Genomic DNA, 16332 nt, shown 5'->3' on the forward strand with positions numbered 1-16332 from the left:
GCGGGGATGGGGGTGGGGAGACCAGCTTGAGAGAGCATGGGTGGCTAAAAGCAGATATGTGGATATTCTTATTTATTTGGTCTGTGAGTATGCCTGTGAGACAGCTGCAGTAGAAAGTGAGTGGCAGTGAAGATGCTACTAGTACTGCCATACAAGTCGCCAGCAGGCACAGGGTGGCCTCAGGCCAGGGTAGGCCATATCAAGTCAGCAGTATGGTTCCTCTGACCTCTGCGTCCTCTGTACAAATAAGTGGGGTCAGAGAGTGCAGGAGCTATTACCTAGGGTTGGAAAGGAGAACACCTTTGGGTGCTGTACAAACATTGAATATTAAAGAGAGGAAAAGAATAGTCCCACAATTCTCACTGTGCATTTCATTGACTAGATGAAGGGGCAGTTGTAAAGGGCCCCGCATCTTGATGTGGATGGAGGTTCTGCATGGAATTGAGTCCACCTGTGCATTTTGCTCACAGGGTTGAGTCTTAACGCTTTGTTGGTGGTGGTGGTCGTGGGGCTTGAACTCTGGGCCTGGGCGTTGTCCCTCAGCTCTTCAGCTCAAGGCAAGTGCTCTACCACTTGAGCCACAGTGCCACTTCCGGTTTTCTGGTGGTTAATTGGAGGTAAGAGTCTCATGTATTTTCCAGCCCAGGCTGGCTTTGAACCTCCATCGTCAGATCTCAGCCTCCTGAGTAACTAAGATGACAGGCATGAGCCACTAGTGCCCTAGCCTTAACTTTATTTACTGCTTTGTGTTGAAATGGTTGAAGCAGTGTGTCTGTTCATCCTCTCAACAGCAATATTTCTGCAGTTGATAGTAAAACAAAAAATAGTAAAGAATGCAGTATTCTTTAAACACAACTTTATCCCAAGTTGTTTTCTGAGCATTTTGAATGTATTACCTCCTGTAATAAGAATTGTTGCCTTAATATATATTAGAAACCTGGAAACAGAGGCACAGAGTGGTTAGGAAGTTGGTTAAGGATATACAGCTTGTAATTGGTGGAGGTAGATTTGAACCAATTAAGTATGAGTCCAGTAACTGCTGCTGTAACTACTACATAATCTTTTCCTTGGCATTACAACAAATGAGGAAGACTTTAATTGAGCCAGAATCCTCCAGAAGACAACTCTTTGATATTGTGATTCTCATGCTCACACCTCTGCCAGATCTCTTCTTGTTTTCCAGTCTTCCTCCTATAAAGGTTTTTTGTTTTTATAATCTAATACTACTCAGACTTCTGACCTAGCCCTAGACCCTCTTACTTAGTGCTGTGGCTTTCTCTGTTGCCAGTGCTGTCTAAGCCAGCTGTTTCCCTTCAGGCAGCCATCTGCTTAGTTTCCAGGTGTGTCACACATGCTAGCCCACAGTGCTGACCCCCTTCTCTTGTCATGCAGCCACTTTGGACTGTTTTATCTCCTTCCTGCTCTGGTCAGCATTTGAGCCACCCCTAATGACTAGCTGTGGCTAAGGTCTCAGGATGCCTGACAAGGAAGGGACTGTGGGATTCTTGGAGTCTTCACTGAGACTGTTGACGGAGAGCTAGTTTGTGGTAACAGGAGGAGTAGAGTATAAAGGATGGATCTGTTGGCTCTTTATCAGTGAATGGTCATTGGCAGTGGGGAGTAGTTGAGGGGCTGCAGGTATTTCTAAAGCTGTGGGATCCCTAAAAGACCAGAGAGCAGATGCTGCCCTGTCCTTGTATGTCTTAGAGTGAGATCACAGTGGTTTCGTGTCTTTACTAATCCCTGGAAGATCCAGGAGGCTGGCTTGGAAAGCACAGGGCTAGTGACCTGATCTCCCCCCTTCAGTATATTAAGAGTATATGTCCTCATGATAGAATACAGACTGTACACTTGATAACTTCATCAAAACAACGTTGTCATATCATTTGCAACCCATCTAAAAATAGCACTGACTGACCCAGGTATGTGCAACGTGCCTGAGTCATTTCTAGATGGGGTGTGTAGTGCAACTTCCTGGAACCCAGCAGCCTTTATATGTGGGGAGCGGGCTGCTGATGGCCATGTCCTCACAGCTTTTACCCTGATCTCTGCTCTCCGTGAGAACTGGGGAGGCCCCACCTCCTGCCATGCAACGGCTCATGGTGTGCTCTAGTTTTATTGGGGGAAATGCATTCTTACTAAAATTTAATTCAAAGATCCTTTTTCTTTAACAAAGTAGAACATTTATTTTAATTGAAAGGTTGGACAGATTGGATTTTCCCCTATAGATGTTACTGTTTTCACAAAATTAATAGGAAGCCTTCCTGATTTGTGTTTTACTTTGTGTAATTAATTTGCTGATGTAATATCCTGTTCTTCTAGGTATCCAAATATATCTTGTGAGTTGCTCACTTCTGATGTCTCCCAGATGAATGATAGACTGGGAGAAGATGAATCCTTGCTAATGAAATTATATAGCTTCCTCCTAAATGACTCCCCCTTGAACCCACTACTTGCCAGTTTCTTCAGCAAGGTGCTAAGTATTCTTATCAGCAGAAAACCAGAACAGGTAAATATGGTTTTCCAAAAGGTAAGTATTAGGACCAGTTGTCCCCAAGGTGATTTCCAGTAATGTTATCACTGTATTGTTCTCAGTTCATCCCATTGCTATAAAAAACGTATTTTAAGTTTTAAACATTCTATGCACTGACTGAACACTGATTTATACCTTAGTGTCATATTCTTTTAATAGCCTTAGAAGCTCACTTAATTTGTCAGCATACGTTGGTCTTTTTCTCTTGACAAGTGATTGGAAGCATGAGACTGTTGAGGACCTGTGTGTGTACCTCAATGGTTGAATATGTGGGAGGGGGGTCCCAGGACTGTGGGTGTTGCTATAGCTGCTTTGCTGGGTTTCCCCCAGTGCTTTTTCCCAAATGTAATTGATGATTGCTTTGTCTACTCAAATATCTTACTACTGTAGCTCTGCAGTTCCTGCTCAGCAATGCTAAACAGAAATTCATATCTCAGTGTTCTGGCACTAACCCCCCCCATTTCTGGCTTTTTGCTCCAAACACCATGTATAGGCGGCTGTTTCCCAAGCATCTCTCTCATTTGTGTAGTTCCCCAAGGTGTCCCTGGACCAGGTCACCTGGGAATTTGTTAGCATCGTAAGTTCTTAGTCCTTAGAACCAGAAACTCTAATGCATAATAAGATTGAGAGCCGCTGTTGTTTCTAGTGGTATCTGGTGGTGGGAAGAATTTGAGATTATGATCCGTTTATGAAAACAGTACAGAGTAGAACCTCAAATGCTCAAGTACAAACTGTGATGGACTCTGCAAAAGTGGAACAAGCATGGTACCAGTGAAAGTGGTCAGGCAAGTCAGACTGGCATTCTTCGTGTTGGAAAGTACTTTCCAGCGACTCAGCCTTGCTATCAGCTCACATGAAGGGACTGGAACTATTTTGGGCTCAGTATGTTCTGTCCTATGGCAAGGTGAAGTGGGTACATGTTTTATTTTAGAAAGACGATATTGTTCTTTCGACCTCATAATTTAAAAAAAAATGTAGGATAACTTTTCTAAGTGAATTGGGGAAAAGATTCCTTTCCTTTTTGTAATAATCTTAAATCATGGTAACTGCAACGCAGATTGTTTCTCATTTAAGTACTGCTGGCTAATTTAGGAGAGTGCAAGCCTTGGTGCTCCCCAGTCAGTTCTCAGATGTGATAGATGCTGTGTTTCAGCACAGTTTTCCTCCTCGGTTCTGTGCTATTAGATCCAAACCTACAGGCCATGATTTCCAGTTGCATCTGATGCAATGGGAGAGTATATGTATATGATACAACGGGAGAGTATATGTGTGTAAGACTTTCTGGACTCTGTGTTTTTGTTAGGCTTTGAACTTGATGTTTTATGTGTGGCTCTTCATGTGACAGTTGAACACTAGGAGAAAGTCCTGTCACTCTGTTACTCCTCACTCTTCTTCATCCAGGATGTTCTAGAGAATAGATTTCTCTTAGTTCAGAGCAGGGTAAAACTTGACACCTCTCTGTCTTTTGAGAGTTATGAGGATTTCATGTCTCACAAGAATATGAGATGCAGACAATGACCAAAAGTTGAGACTTGAGTGACTTTACTACTAAAGATAGTTTTTTTTTGTTTGTTTGTTTGTTTTTGGGGGGAGGCGGGGGATCCGGTTCTGGGGCCTGAACTCTGGGCCTGGGCGCTGTCCCTCAGCTCTTCAGCTCAAGGCTAGCGCTCTACCACCTGAGCCACAGCACCACTTCCGGCTTTTTTCTTTTTGCTTATGTGGTGCTGAGGAATCGAACCCAGGGCCTCATGCATGCAAGGCAAGCGCTCTACCACTGAGCCACCTTCCCAGCCCCCTAAAGATAGTTTTTAACTTAGAGAGAAGGGCATCCAGCTGCCAGGCAGGGTTGTCTGGTACCAGCTGTGGTCCCCTATTATACACAGCATTGCTGAGGTTTGTGTTTGTAGGCTCAAGATCCATTGTTTGTGCCAATAAGTTGTGGAGTGTTCTAGTCACATGGACCTTTTCCTCCTCTTTTATTATCCTTTCAGAAATTATGGGATTCTGTTGTGAGTGGAATAACAATACCATTTCTCAAAGGTTTATGTCAAAATATTTAGCCTTATGATCCAGGAAACAGTGTGTGATGATGGTTAGTCCTGTAATTGTATCTAATTATGTGGAGCAGTTCTGGTTTTCTGGCCGTTAGACATCTTCGTGCAGGTTGATGGAAGACCTCTGGCTTTTGCTGCAGCTAGCTCTGAGTTAAAATCTTGGAGTTAGCCATTCTTGAACTTACCTGAGCCTCGGTTTCAGGTCTGTAACATTGGATTATTCAGCCTTCCCTGCTAGGATGTGACAAGGTGCTGTGGCGGCAGCTGCTACAATAACCGTGTTGTTCTCAGGATACACAGTGGGTTTTGATCGATCATGGGCTCACACAAGCAGAAATCAGGAAAGGCACACAACATTGTAGCCACAAAGGTCAGAGTCCTCCTGCAGCTCTTCCTACTAGCCATCTACCAGTGTGAGGTGATCGCTGGAACAAAAGCCAACTCACCTCCGTGTATGTAGCAGGTGACTTCATTATTTAGAAGTAGAAATTTTTATGTTTTGCATTTTTTCTTTTATTTACTAGAGTATAATTAGGATTTTAAGTATTCTGCATTTTAGTGTTAAGTCTAGCAGAAGTATTTTATGTTTGTAAACTATAAGATAGTATATTCTCTTTGTGTATGTATGTGTTAAATCCTTGATTCCCATTCTTTAAAGTAACAACAAGCCAGATACCAGTGGCTCACCCGTAGCCTGTGATCCTAGCTACTCCGGAGGCTGAGATCTGAGGATCGCAGTTCAAAGCCAGCCCAGGCAGAAAAGTCCCTGTGAGACTCTTACTTCCAACTAACCACTCAAAAACCTAAAGTGGTACTGTGTCTCAAGTGGTAGAGCACTAGCCTTGAGCACAAAGAGAGGCTCAGGGACAGTGCCTAGGCCCTGAATTCCAGTCCCACAGCAGACAAAAAAGAATTAGCAACAAAAATGTATAGAAAGAAAAGACTCAATTTTTTTAAATATTTTTTTATTGTAAAAATACTGTACAGAAGGATTACAGTTACATGAGTAAGGTAATGAGTACATTTCCTATCAAGCATTGTTACGTCTTCCTTTGTTTTTCCCCTACCATCCTTTCCTCCTACCTCCACAACTACACTCTCCAAGCTCCCCCCCAAGACTCAATATTTTCATGTTAAGTGGTGTGTGCTAATTTAGGGTTTTTTGTTTTTTTTGTTTTTTTTTTTTGCTAAGTGGTTTTTGAGCAGGGAGCTTTTAGCTCAGCTCTTGGCTTTTGATCAGCTTAAAGTAGGGACAGGATTTTGGAATGGATAGTAGTCAGGATTTAAAGCATTCAAAAGTTTGTAATTCCCATGTTACATGTCATTCAGTTTGTATTTGTTCTCCTCTAGATTGTGGATTTCTTAAAGAAGAAACGTGATTTTGTAGACCTTATTATAAAGCACATAGGAACGTCTGCTATCATGGATTTGTTGCTCAGACTCCTGACATGTATTGAGCCTCCACAACCCAGGCAAGAAGTACTGAATGTAAGTAGAAATCTGACCTGCTGTTGACTGGGGTTGGAGGTGACAAAGCTGCTGTGTGCTGGGGACCATGTGGGATTATGGTTGGTTCCAGGGAGTTGTCTGGGGCACTTGGAGATAAGGTGAGAGCTTCCCCAATGCAAGAAAAGATTCCAGTTTTGTAGGACTACCTACAGGATGTTGAGAATGGTTCTTTGTCCTGTGCAGGTTGGTTTTTGTGGGGTGGCAAGGTAGACTGGATTGAGTGGGGGTGTACGACATGAGAATGGAAGATTGGAATCTCTTAAGTCTTCATCTGCATGTACATACCTCTGCATGTCAAAACAGAGTTGTACCTACAGGAGTGTAAGGACAATGGGAGTTCGTGGGAAAAGGCAGAGTTTAGGCGATGGTAATTTCAGAATTGATACAGTGAGGCTAGGGTCAAGGAAACTGTTTTTTTCCTGGGTTGTCATTGATGTCTTCCCTTCTTTTCTTCTCCACCCTCCTCTGTCTTCTGAAACCATTCCCTAGTCCATTTTATCTCTAATACTCACCCTAGACCTTAAAACTTCCTTAGTTTGGTGCTGGGAGTGTGGCTTAGTAGAAGAGTGCTTACCTGGCATACATGAAGCCCTGAGTTTGGTTCCTCAGTACTGCATAAACAGAAAAAGCCAGAAGTGGCACGATGGCTCAAGTGGTAGAGCTCTAGTCTTGAGAGCAAAAGAAGCTCAGGGGCAGTGCCCAGGCCCTGAGGTCAAGCCCCAGGACCCGCAAAACAAAACTTGCCTTAGTTGGATGTTGCGGTATACACCTGTAATCCCAGAACTCTACAGACAGGCAGTAGAAAATGAAGTAAGATTGTAGATCAAGGTCAGTCTAGGATACATAGCAATAGTTTGTCTCAGAAAAACAAGATAGGTAAAACCTGAATTCATTGAAAATGAGTTTTGTTGAAAATTTTAATTTTAAAGACCCAAAGGACCAAAGGATACAGGAAAGAACTATGAGAGGAAGAGCTTTGGTTATTGTATAGTGTACCAAGCACACTTTAGAGATGGGCAGGCGTGCATTTGTGGCATGGGATTAAGGCTGTCAAGATGACCCAGGCATTTCTGTGTGCCTGGCAGGTGTCCTGTGACTTACCTATGGCAGAACTGAATTGGGATACTAAGTTCCTTTTAGATGTCCGTGGATCTGGATCTTTGCTTACAAGAGGTTCAAGATTCTTGGAAAGACAAGAGGACAGAGGAGGAATGTCACTGTAATGATTGAGTTAGTGTAGGGGGAAGTTGGTTTATTTCTTTGGTCACTTCTGAGGTGAATTTTAGTGTCCATTTCCAAATAAATGTGCTTTGGAAGGGATAGGGGAGCAGAAAAGGAAGACTTGTAAAGGCACAAGTTGGAGGAAGGTTATTTGCAAATCTTTAGCAGTCTTACTTGATTTGAAGGCTAGTCCAGAACTGGGCTTGGAACATAGTGCTTGTGAATACTGTGGGCAAGGCAGTTTCTTAGCTTCTCCCGTGGTATCAGGAGCTCCCTTCCTTATGCATGGGCATTTATCATCTGTCTGCTCAAAGTGTGACCCCGTCATTTGCGGGTTTTTTAAAAACATCTTTAAAGGACTTATTGAATCAAATTCCACATTTAAGAATTCTGGGGCTGGGAAGGTGGCTCAGTGGTAGAGCGCTAGCCTTGAGCTGAAGAGCTGAGGGACAGCGCCCAGGCCCAGAGTTCAGGCCCCACAACCCGACCAAAAAAAAAAAACTCTGGGATATTTGAAAATATATAAAGTTGGGCCATTCCTTTTGTGATATCTACTTGGTAATTTTTATTTGCACATTTTCCTTTTAATTATTTCCCTTAAAAAGGCAGACCACCTTGGGGGTTCTTCTCTATGCCTTTAGCAAGTTGATTTTCCCCTCCTCCTCCCCTCAATCTTCTTTGATGTTTGTTTTGTTTTGGAGGGGTACTTAATTTTGTTACTATTTTTTTTATGTTCCTGGGACTTGAACTCAAGGCCTGGGCGTTGTCCCTGAGCCTGTTTTTGCTCAAGGCTAGTACTCTACCTACTTGAGCCACAGCACCACTTCTGGCTTATTGGAGAGAAGAGTCTCACAGACTTTTCTGCCCAGGTTGGCTTTGAACCATGATCCTCAGATCTCAGCCTCCTGAGTAGCTAGGATTACAGATGTGAGCCACTGGCACCTGACTTTCACTTAATTTTTTTAATACTATTTTATTATTATTAAGGTATTACACAAATGGGTTACCATTTCTCATGACTCAGGTAATGAGTGCATTTCTTTTTTTGGACAATGTCACTCATTCCTTCACTTTCACCTCATCTCACCTTCCCTGCCAATGATTTACATGGTTCATATTCCACATACTGAACAGCATGATTTTTTTTTAATGGTTCAAACTCAGGGCCTCACACTTGTTAGGCTTGTGCTAACATATGAGCCATGCTTTCCAACCTTTTTGCTGGAAGTAGCGTCTCAAGGACTTTTCTTTCCTTGTTCAAACCGCAATCCTCTAAATCTCATTCTCTTAAATAGAAGAGCATGATCCATAGGCATCAAGCATGGGGTTGTACATTTTTGTTTCTATTTTAGTCAGCTATTTATGGGTTGAAAGTTCTTTGCAGAACTAATATTAAGCCAGCTGGTTTTTTCCTTATTATCTGTCTTTTTTGTCAGTCATAGGGCTTGACCCTCAGGGCCTGGGCACTGACCTTGAGAGTTTTTGCTCAAAGCTAGCACACTATTACTAGTTTGAGCCACAGCGCCACTTACCATTTTGTGGTGATTCATTGGAGATAAGCATCTCACAGACTTTCCTGCCTGAGCTGGATTTGAACTGTGATCCTTAGATCTCAGCCTCCTGAGTAGCTGGGATTACAGGAGTGAGCCACCGGCGCCCAGCTTCCCTATCATGTTTTTATTCACCCTGTTTCAACAAAGGTTAAAAAAAGATTGCTGTGGTCATGACAGTAGCTCTTTAATATAGTTGTAAAATCTAAGTGTCTTTTTTTGTTCATCCTGTGTTTGCTATACCTAGAGGGTTATTTTTTTTTTTTTTTCTGTGCCAGCCCTGGGTCTTGAACTTAGGGCTTGAGTGCTGTCCCTGAGCTTCTTTTGTTCAAGGCTGGTGCTCTACCACTTGAGCCTCAGGTCCACTTCAGGCTTTGTTTTGGTTGTTTATTGGAGCTAAGAGTCTGCAGAGGCTGGCTTTAAACCACAATCTTCAGATCTCAGCTTCCTGATTAACTAGGATTATAGGCGTGAGCCAGTGGTGCCAGGTCAGAGGCTTGATTCTTAAGTACAGCTCTTAATTCTTTTGAGCTCAGGTGACATTCTCTTAGAGAAAAGGGGGGCCTTCTGCCCCCCTTACAGCCCCACCCCCGGAAGCCATAGTATAGACTCTTTCCAGGGCTGACTACCTGGGAGTTTCCTCATGGCTAAGGAACTGATAAGTAGAATTTTGGTATGTGGGCACTGGAATTTGGGGAGTTGTTGATTCTCTTAGTCACTGATAATATATTCATTGGTGTTTTCCTTGGGGGACTTTCAATTTTCTGTAGTGTTCAAAGTCCAGAGAAACCTGTAACATTCTACTTAAGTGTGATGGATATTTCCAAGTATGTTAATCTTCATTGGGGCTTGAACAAGAGCCACTCATTACTATGATTACTTCTACAATGTGTTTTACAGTGGTTAAATGAGGAGAAAATTATCCAGAGGCTTGTGGAAATAGTTCATCCATCGCAAGAAGAAGATGTAAGTTCTCTTGTATGATTCTAAGTTGGATTTTATTTTATTTTTTATTGTGAAAATACTGTACAGAGGGGTTACAATTACATAGGCAAGATAATGTATACATTTCTTATCAAGCATTGTAGCCTCCTCCTTTGTTTCCCCTTCCCATCCCTTCCCGTCCTTCCCCCCCGCCCCCACCCCCACCCCCACCCCCCTGAATTTTCTTTTAACTTTTTATTTGGGCACAGAACGTACCTGAACAGATATGGAGGTGCTAAGAGAAAACTACTGTTCTTCAGTTTGTAGTTTCTCAAACAATACTACATTTTCCTTACACCCAGATTTCTAGAAATGTGAGGTGGCATTATCTCCTTCCCAGAGCCAGGATTTCACGCTGAGCCTACCTTTGTCACAGATTTCCTCTGTGCAGTTGAATTTCTTTTATATGTATATTTATTACATGTGAAGTTGCCACATCTGCATAAGCTTTGTGGGCAGCACAACAGGCTCCTGGTCACCACAAAGCCCCTGTGGCCACTTAGCTGTTTCCTTCTTGGTCCTCACCTTTATGAATGGTGGTATTGAAGCTTGAGTTTATACATTGAGCCCTGTGCTGAGAGGCATTATTTGTCTCTCAGTCTATAGTTGTTACCACTTCAGGTATCAAGTCAAGCCACTTGAGATTTCCAGTAGCTAACTGTTATTGACAAACATTGCCTCATGTCCATAAAGGAGTTGATTTAAGGGTGTCAGGGTGTGACTATTGTTGGGCTTAAGTGCCTCTCCTTATGCTTCTAGATTGCAGTTTAAATTGGATAGCAGGTACCAGGTTTGAGCAGGACAAGGAAGAGGATAGCTAGCAATGTTCATTCTTCAAAAATGTATTTTTTGTGGAGAGGATTTAACCCCTTCTACCCTGTCTACTCTTTTCAAAAACTTAGTGCCTAGAGTAAAATCTAAAGCCGATTTTTAAAGGAGGCCATCACTTCCTCATTGCTCCCTTTGAGACAGAGCAGGAAGTGTTCCCTTGTAACATCTGCTATTGTTGCCAGAGTGTTTGTTTGCTGAGTGCTATGGAAGAAGCCTGGTCTAGAAGGAGCTCCCAAGCTTCTTGGATGGCTAGCCTTCTTGCTGTAGTTCCAAGAGCACTGTTTCCCTATGTGTGGCCAGTGCAGGCTTTGGAGAGCCATCCCTAAGTGGAGCCTGCCCCATGTACAGGGAGTAATTTCTGTGAACAAGCTCATTCTCGATTAAGTTTGTATTATTCAGAACTTGATTGCTATCAAGATAGCATACCCGTCTTTAAAAAGACACACGCACACTACACACACATGCGTGCACACACACAAGCTAATACTCACTGAGGCAGTGTTAAAGTTGGTAGGTGTGGGTTGCTGGCATGTAATGTTCCTGCTACTGGAGTAGAATTGTATCTTTATTAGGAACACTTTGCACTTTAGTGTGTCAGAGGTGAGGCTTTGGGGATTCCACTTCACCAGACTACTATATTTCTGACTCATTGCATCTCCACACACAGCTGTGTGTTGGAGCTTTGATCGCATCTTTACAACTGTGCTGTATGTAGTACAGAGTTGTCATATGCAGCCCTTGGTCTGACAGAGTGGAAGGCTCATGCCTCTCTTTCATTCACTTGTTCCCTGAAGACCATGGACAGTGTTAACTTGTATCATTTCTTAGCAATCCCCCATGCACTTTGCATTATGAGGCTAACATCTAACAAGTGTTACGGCTAAAATTGTTCCTTTTTCCTTTAGCGACATTCAAATGCTTCACAGTCACTTTGTGAAATTGTTCGCCTGAGCAGAGACCAGATGTTACAAGTTCAGAACAGTACAGAACCAGACCCCCTGCTTGCCACTCTAGAAAAGTATGTTTAAAATCAGTTCTTCTTTCTTTCATTGATGCTGTTTGGTGTGTTGCATTGTGACTGACCGGTAAGTTCCATGTTGGTGTGGGCATTGTGTCCTGGAACACTGTGGGTGGCTAGAGGTCAAAGGCAGAGACCTGCTGCTCACAGGATTTTTGTGACTCAGTGGGCACTGAAGGGGAAGAGGGTGAGCAAGTGACTTGTACGTTGGACTTTGAACTTCTCAGATACTCACAAAATAGGATTTTACAGAGCCATTCTAAGATTTGATAGTCACATCCCAAACTGGTCCCCACCTCCAAGGGTCGATGACCTATGAATTGGATCCATTTGAGCTGGCAAGTGTTTCAGATCTTCTGGGTTTGCTGTATCTTTGCAGCTGAACAGTTACCCTATGTTGAGGGGATGGGCTCCGGTGGGCTGCTACTTTTCTCCCAGAGTTGCACATTTCCAGGTTGAGTGTTCACTGTCAACATGGCATATGTTGGGCCTCCATCTGAATAGCTATTTATTTTAATATAGAAACCCCCGACATTCCCTCACGTTGGGTAAGTTTTGGAAGGAGACCGTGTGGGTGTCACTACGCACAAACAGCAGTCTTGCTTCAGTAAGATTTTCTTTTTTATGATTTTTTTTTCCTACTTGAGCCCTCCTATATATACTGAGGCTCTTTTGCTTATTTTGGCTTACTACCCGTAATTTCCTTTGTTGAACCACTGCTGTATGTGATTTCCTGCAAATTAAAGATGAGGTAGCTTGTGTGAAACTGTCTAGTGCAAAGTTATAACTACCATGTAGTTTGGCTACAAGAGATTACCAGCTGCTAAGTACCATTTTATCTCCCATTTCAGTAATTGGTGGTATAGCATAAACAAGATTGCCCACATGTGAATACCAGTTATGATATTAATTAGGTTGAACTTTGTAGAAAAACTTACCATTTAATTGGATTAAAAATATAAAATATCAGTAATATCATGTGGTTTTTACTGCAATTGATACATAATAAAAAGCTATATTTATCTTCAGATCTTGAAATTCAGAATGTGTCAAATTAGATGATGTATACTCTGGGTGTTGGTTGGTGGCCATTGCAGAATCAGACCTACACAACAGTATAAAAACTCTTGAGTTCTTCATGCCACCAAAGCGCTCCATCCAGCGAGCCCCCAGGGGACATGTATATATATACTCGCTCCTAAATGTGAAGCCTTAAGTCCCCTTCTGAAATGAAGATAAGAATATGCTCATTGATGTCATTAAACATTAGGGTACATTTCTTCTAATAAATACATGGGTCATCAATACCTTGATGCCATGAAGTACAGAATTACTCTATTGAATTTAGCAATGGGGAGGACTTCATCATAATAGTGAAACAGTCCTTTCAAGAATGAGGTTCAAGCCCTTATGTCTCTTGCCAGTGTCTGCTGATAAAGCGAATACAATGACAGTTTTCAATGATTTTAGAAGACTTTATTAACCATAGTTACAACTTTACATATTTGATCAATATATAGTCATATGTAATGCCTGTATAATTAGTCCACAGATTGGGCAATACTGTATACACAAGTACCACCTATGTAAAACTAAGTGTAAGTTAGTACCAAAGGAAGACTTTGCAGTGAACTGAGTTCATGGAGTAGTAGAGTCTAGTAGTGGTAAGTAGTTTTAGGATTTGATACTCTTATTTTCTTTTCTGGATACTAAGGAGCTCAGAACCTGTTGGGTTTTATTCCGTTTGAGCCCATTTTACAGAAGTGAGTCTTCCCCATAGCCACACAGAAAAAAGAAAAACCAGAATGAGCTATTGTCCCAAAGACATGAACAAAGACTGTAGATGGAACCTGGGTACCGGTGACTTACAGCTGTAAATCCTATTCAGGAGGCTGAGATCTGAGGATCTTCAAGGCCTGCCTGGTCAGAGAAGTTCTCAAGACTCCACATCTTTACAATCACAAAAAGCTGGGCTGGAGATATGGCTTAAGTTGTAGCACACTAGCCATGCCAGTAGGTGGAGCTAGTGTGAAGTCCTGAGTTCAAACCTTGGTACTGGCATATACAAATGGCTTCAATTCATAAGTAGCTTGTATCACCAGTTTATTGATGCTCATCTAATATCTCCTGGGCTGTTTTTTATTGTTGTTTTAGTAGAAAAGTGAATATTTTATCCAACCTGATGGGCTCTACTTGATTGGAGACCATGTCTGTGTTTGATAATAGGGTTGTATTTAAATAAGACTCAGAATATGACCCAGTTACTGTGCTGTTGAATGCTGATCAGGTTTTGCTGTTTAGTATCTCATTTTTCTCCTTGAGGGGGAGCAGGGAGCCTTTCAGATGGCAGACTTCCAATTTCACATATCCATGAAATGACTCAAGGGAGTTCACTGTTGCTTAAGGAGATTGTAGATTCATACAGGACCTCCTAGGGAAGGTAGATAAGTTACTGCTGGAAAAGTGTCCATTTCCCAGCTCTCAGTTTCACCCTACTGCTTATTCCATAGACGTTTTGGCTAGAGGTCTCACATGAAATTTAAGTGCTGGTTCTTTTAACTTGTCTTTTTAGTCTGTTTTAGATCTTTAGACACCATGCTAGTGCCTCCACACTGGTATATTACAGCTTCTATTTTGCCTTTGTGAACACTTCCCTCTGCGGGAGTGAAAGGGTCTAAGTCTTTATCAACCTCAGCTTTCACCATGGCCAAACCTTGGACTGCAAGCCCCAGTTGTTATGCTGAAAGGATGTAAGTTAGGAAGGTACATGTGTTATCTGAGCAGTCTGTTTTGTTTCTTTGTTTCCCTAGGCAAGAAATTATAGAGCAGCTTCTATCAAATATTTTCCACAAGGAGAAAAATGAATCTGCCATTGTCAGTGCAATCCAGATTTTACTGACTTTACTTGAGACTCGGAGACCAACGTAAGCTTTCATTTTATCTTAAAAATCCATATGGTTTTCCTTTCAGAACTAACAGTTAAGTATGTAAATAGCCAAATTTCTGAACCTAGTGGTACTCAGTTATTCTGCTATTTATGCTTCAAACCTCTTCCAGTTCTTTCTCTGGCCTAAAAATGTCAGGTGGTTCTGTAAGGCTTATGTGGATAGTTCGAGAAAGCATGCATTTTAAATTTTTTTTTTAAATTAGATTCAAATTTTAGCTTTATTTTCATAAAATGTCTGTATCTCAAGAATAAAGGGTGAAGGTCATTTTGTTTTGTTTCTTTTGCCCTCTTCCTCCTTCCTTCTTCCTCTTCTTTTTTTTTGGGGGGGGGGGGCATTGTCCCTGAGATTCTGTATTCATCCATGTGAACCACAGCTCCTTTTAAAACCCTGCCCAAGCTGGCTTTAAACCATGATACTCAGCACATGATTTCAAGGTGTGCTTTTTAATTTGAACTTCATAACTCCAGTTTGACGCTTTCCTTCTGAAGGTAGTGAAAATAGGTGAATTGAGGTTTGTACTGGCCACATGTAAATGTGAGACTTTATTTGAAAAATAAAAGCAAAAGGAGTATGGAACATGGCTCAAGTGATAGTGAACCCACCTGGCAAGAACAAGGCCCTGAGTTCAAACCCCGATAACACACACAAAGAAGTAATAAAAGGCTTTGCTGTACCCTATACTTCAAATGTGTTTTCCAGTATGTATGAGTATTTTGCTCTTTGAGTACATATATTGGATAAAGTTCCTTTGAGTCACCATGTGAATGAGGTTTCTATCCATTGTGAATTCTCTGGTGCTGAATAAGGAACAAGATTTGCTAAAAAGGAGTTGCTACATTTTTGGCATTTGTAGGGCTTTTCTCCAGTACAAATTCTTTCTATTGAGCAAGAAAGGTTTAAGCAAATGTGAGGGGGTGTGTCACATTCTGTGCATCTACAAGGGTGTTTCTCCAGTATGAATTCTCTGGTGTTGAGAATGTAATATAATGTAAAGTAATAATAATCCAGTATAGACCATCTGACTTTAAGATGTAAAGAACAGTTGGTTTTGTATATTCTTCATGTTTGTAAGATTTCTCACCAGTATGAATCTTCTGACATTGAGGATTCAACTTTGAGTAAATAGTCTGCCACATTATTTACTTTACAAAGTTTCTTTCCCATATGAATTCTCTGATGTTGGTGGAGATATGAAGAGCATTTAACAGCTTTGCTTTGCGTTTGTAGGGCTTCTCTCCGGTGTGAATTCGCCTATTGGTGAAGATGGGAAGAACAATGAAAGGCTTTGCCGCATGCTTAGCAATTGTACGGCTTCTCTCCCGTGTGAATTCTCTGATATTGATTCTAGTCTCCTTTTATCCATTCTCTCTGCTTACAGAAATGTTGATGTAGCCATTGTATAACTACATAATGATTAAGTATGTGCCTACATAGTGGATATGGAACATGACAGATGATTATTCAAATATTGTGATGACTTAGATTACCTTACTTTGTTTCCAGATTTGAAGGCCATATAGAGATCTGCCCACCAGGCATGAGTCATTCAGCTTGTTCAGTTAACAAGAGTGTTCTAGAAGCCATTAGAGGAAGACTTGGATCTTTTCATGAACTCCTACTTGAGCCACCCAAGGTAAGGAGCTGTCTGAAGCCTGTTGGCTAGCAGGCGTTTGATTGGTATTGT

General features: G+C 41.7%; 1 protein-coding gene across 13 annotated transcripts in view; it reads left to right on the forward strand.

Annotated features, from left to right (window-relative positions):
* Ppp6r3 (protein phosphatase 6 regulatory subunit 3) overlaps window positions 1-16332 on the forward strand; it is a 113027-nt gene that overhangs the window by 50889 nt on the left and 45806 nt on the right. For all 13 annotated transcript variants that reach the window (XM_042675577.1, XM_042675586.1, XM_042675588.1 and 10 more), the window contains exons 4-9: window positions 2323-2509; window positions 5938-6075; window positions 9768-9833; window positions 11588-11700; window positions 14511-14624; window positions 16152-16281. In XM_042675577.1, the coding sequence (XP_042531511.1) occupies window positions 2323-2509; window positions 5938-6075; window positions 9768-9833; window positions 11588-11700; window positions 14511-14624; window positions 16152-16281 (748 nt within the window). The remainder of the gene's footprint in view (window positions 1-2322; window positions 2510-5937; window positions 6076-9767; window positions 9834-11587; window positions 11701-14510; window positions 14625-16151; window positions 16282-16332) is intronic.

Source organism: Dipodomys spectabilis, unplaced genomic scaffold (genome assembly GCF_019054845.1).
Source record: "Dipodomys spectabilis isolate Male_0828 unplaced genomic scaffold, ASM1905484v1 ptg000030l, whole genome shotgun sequence".
Taxonomy (NCBI): domain Eukaryota; kingdom Metazoa; phylum Chordata; class Mammalia; order Rodentia; family Heteromyidae; genus Dipodomys; species Dipodomys spectabilis.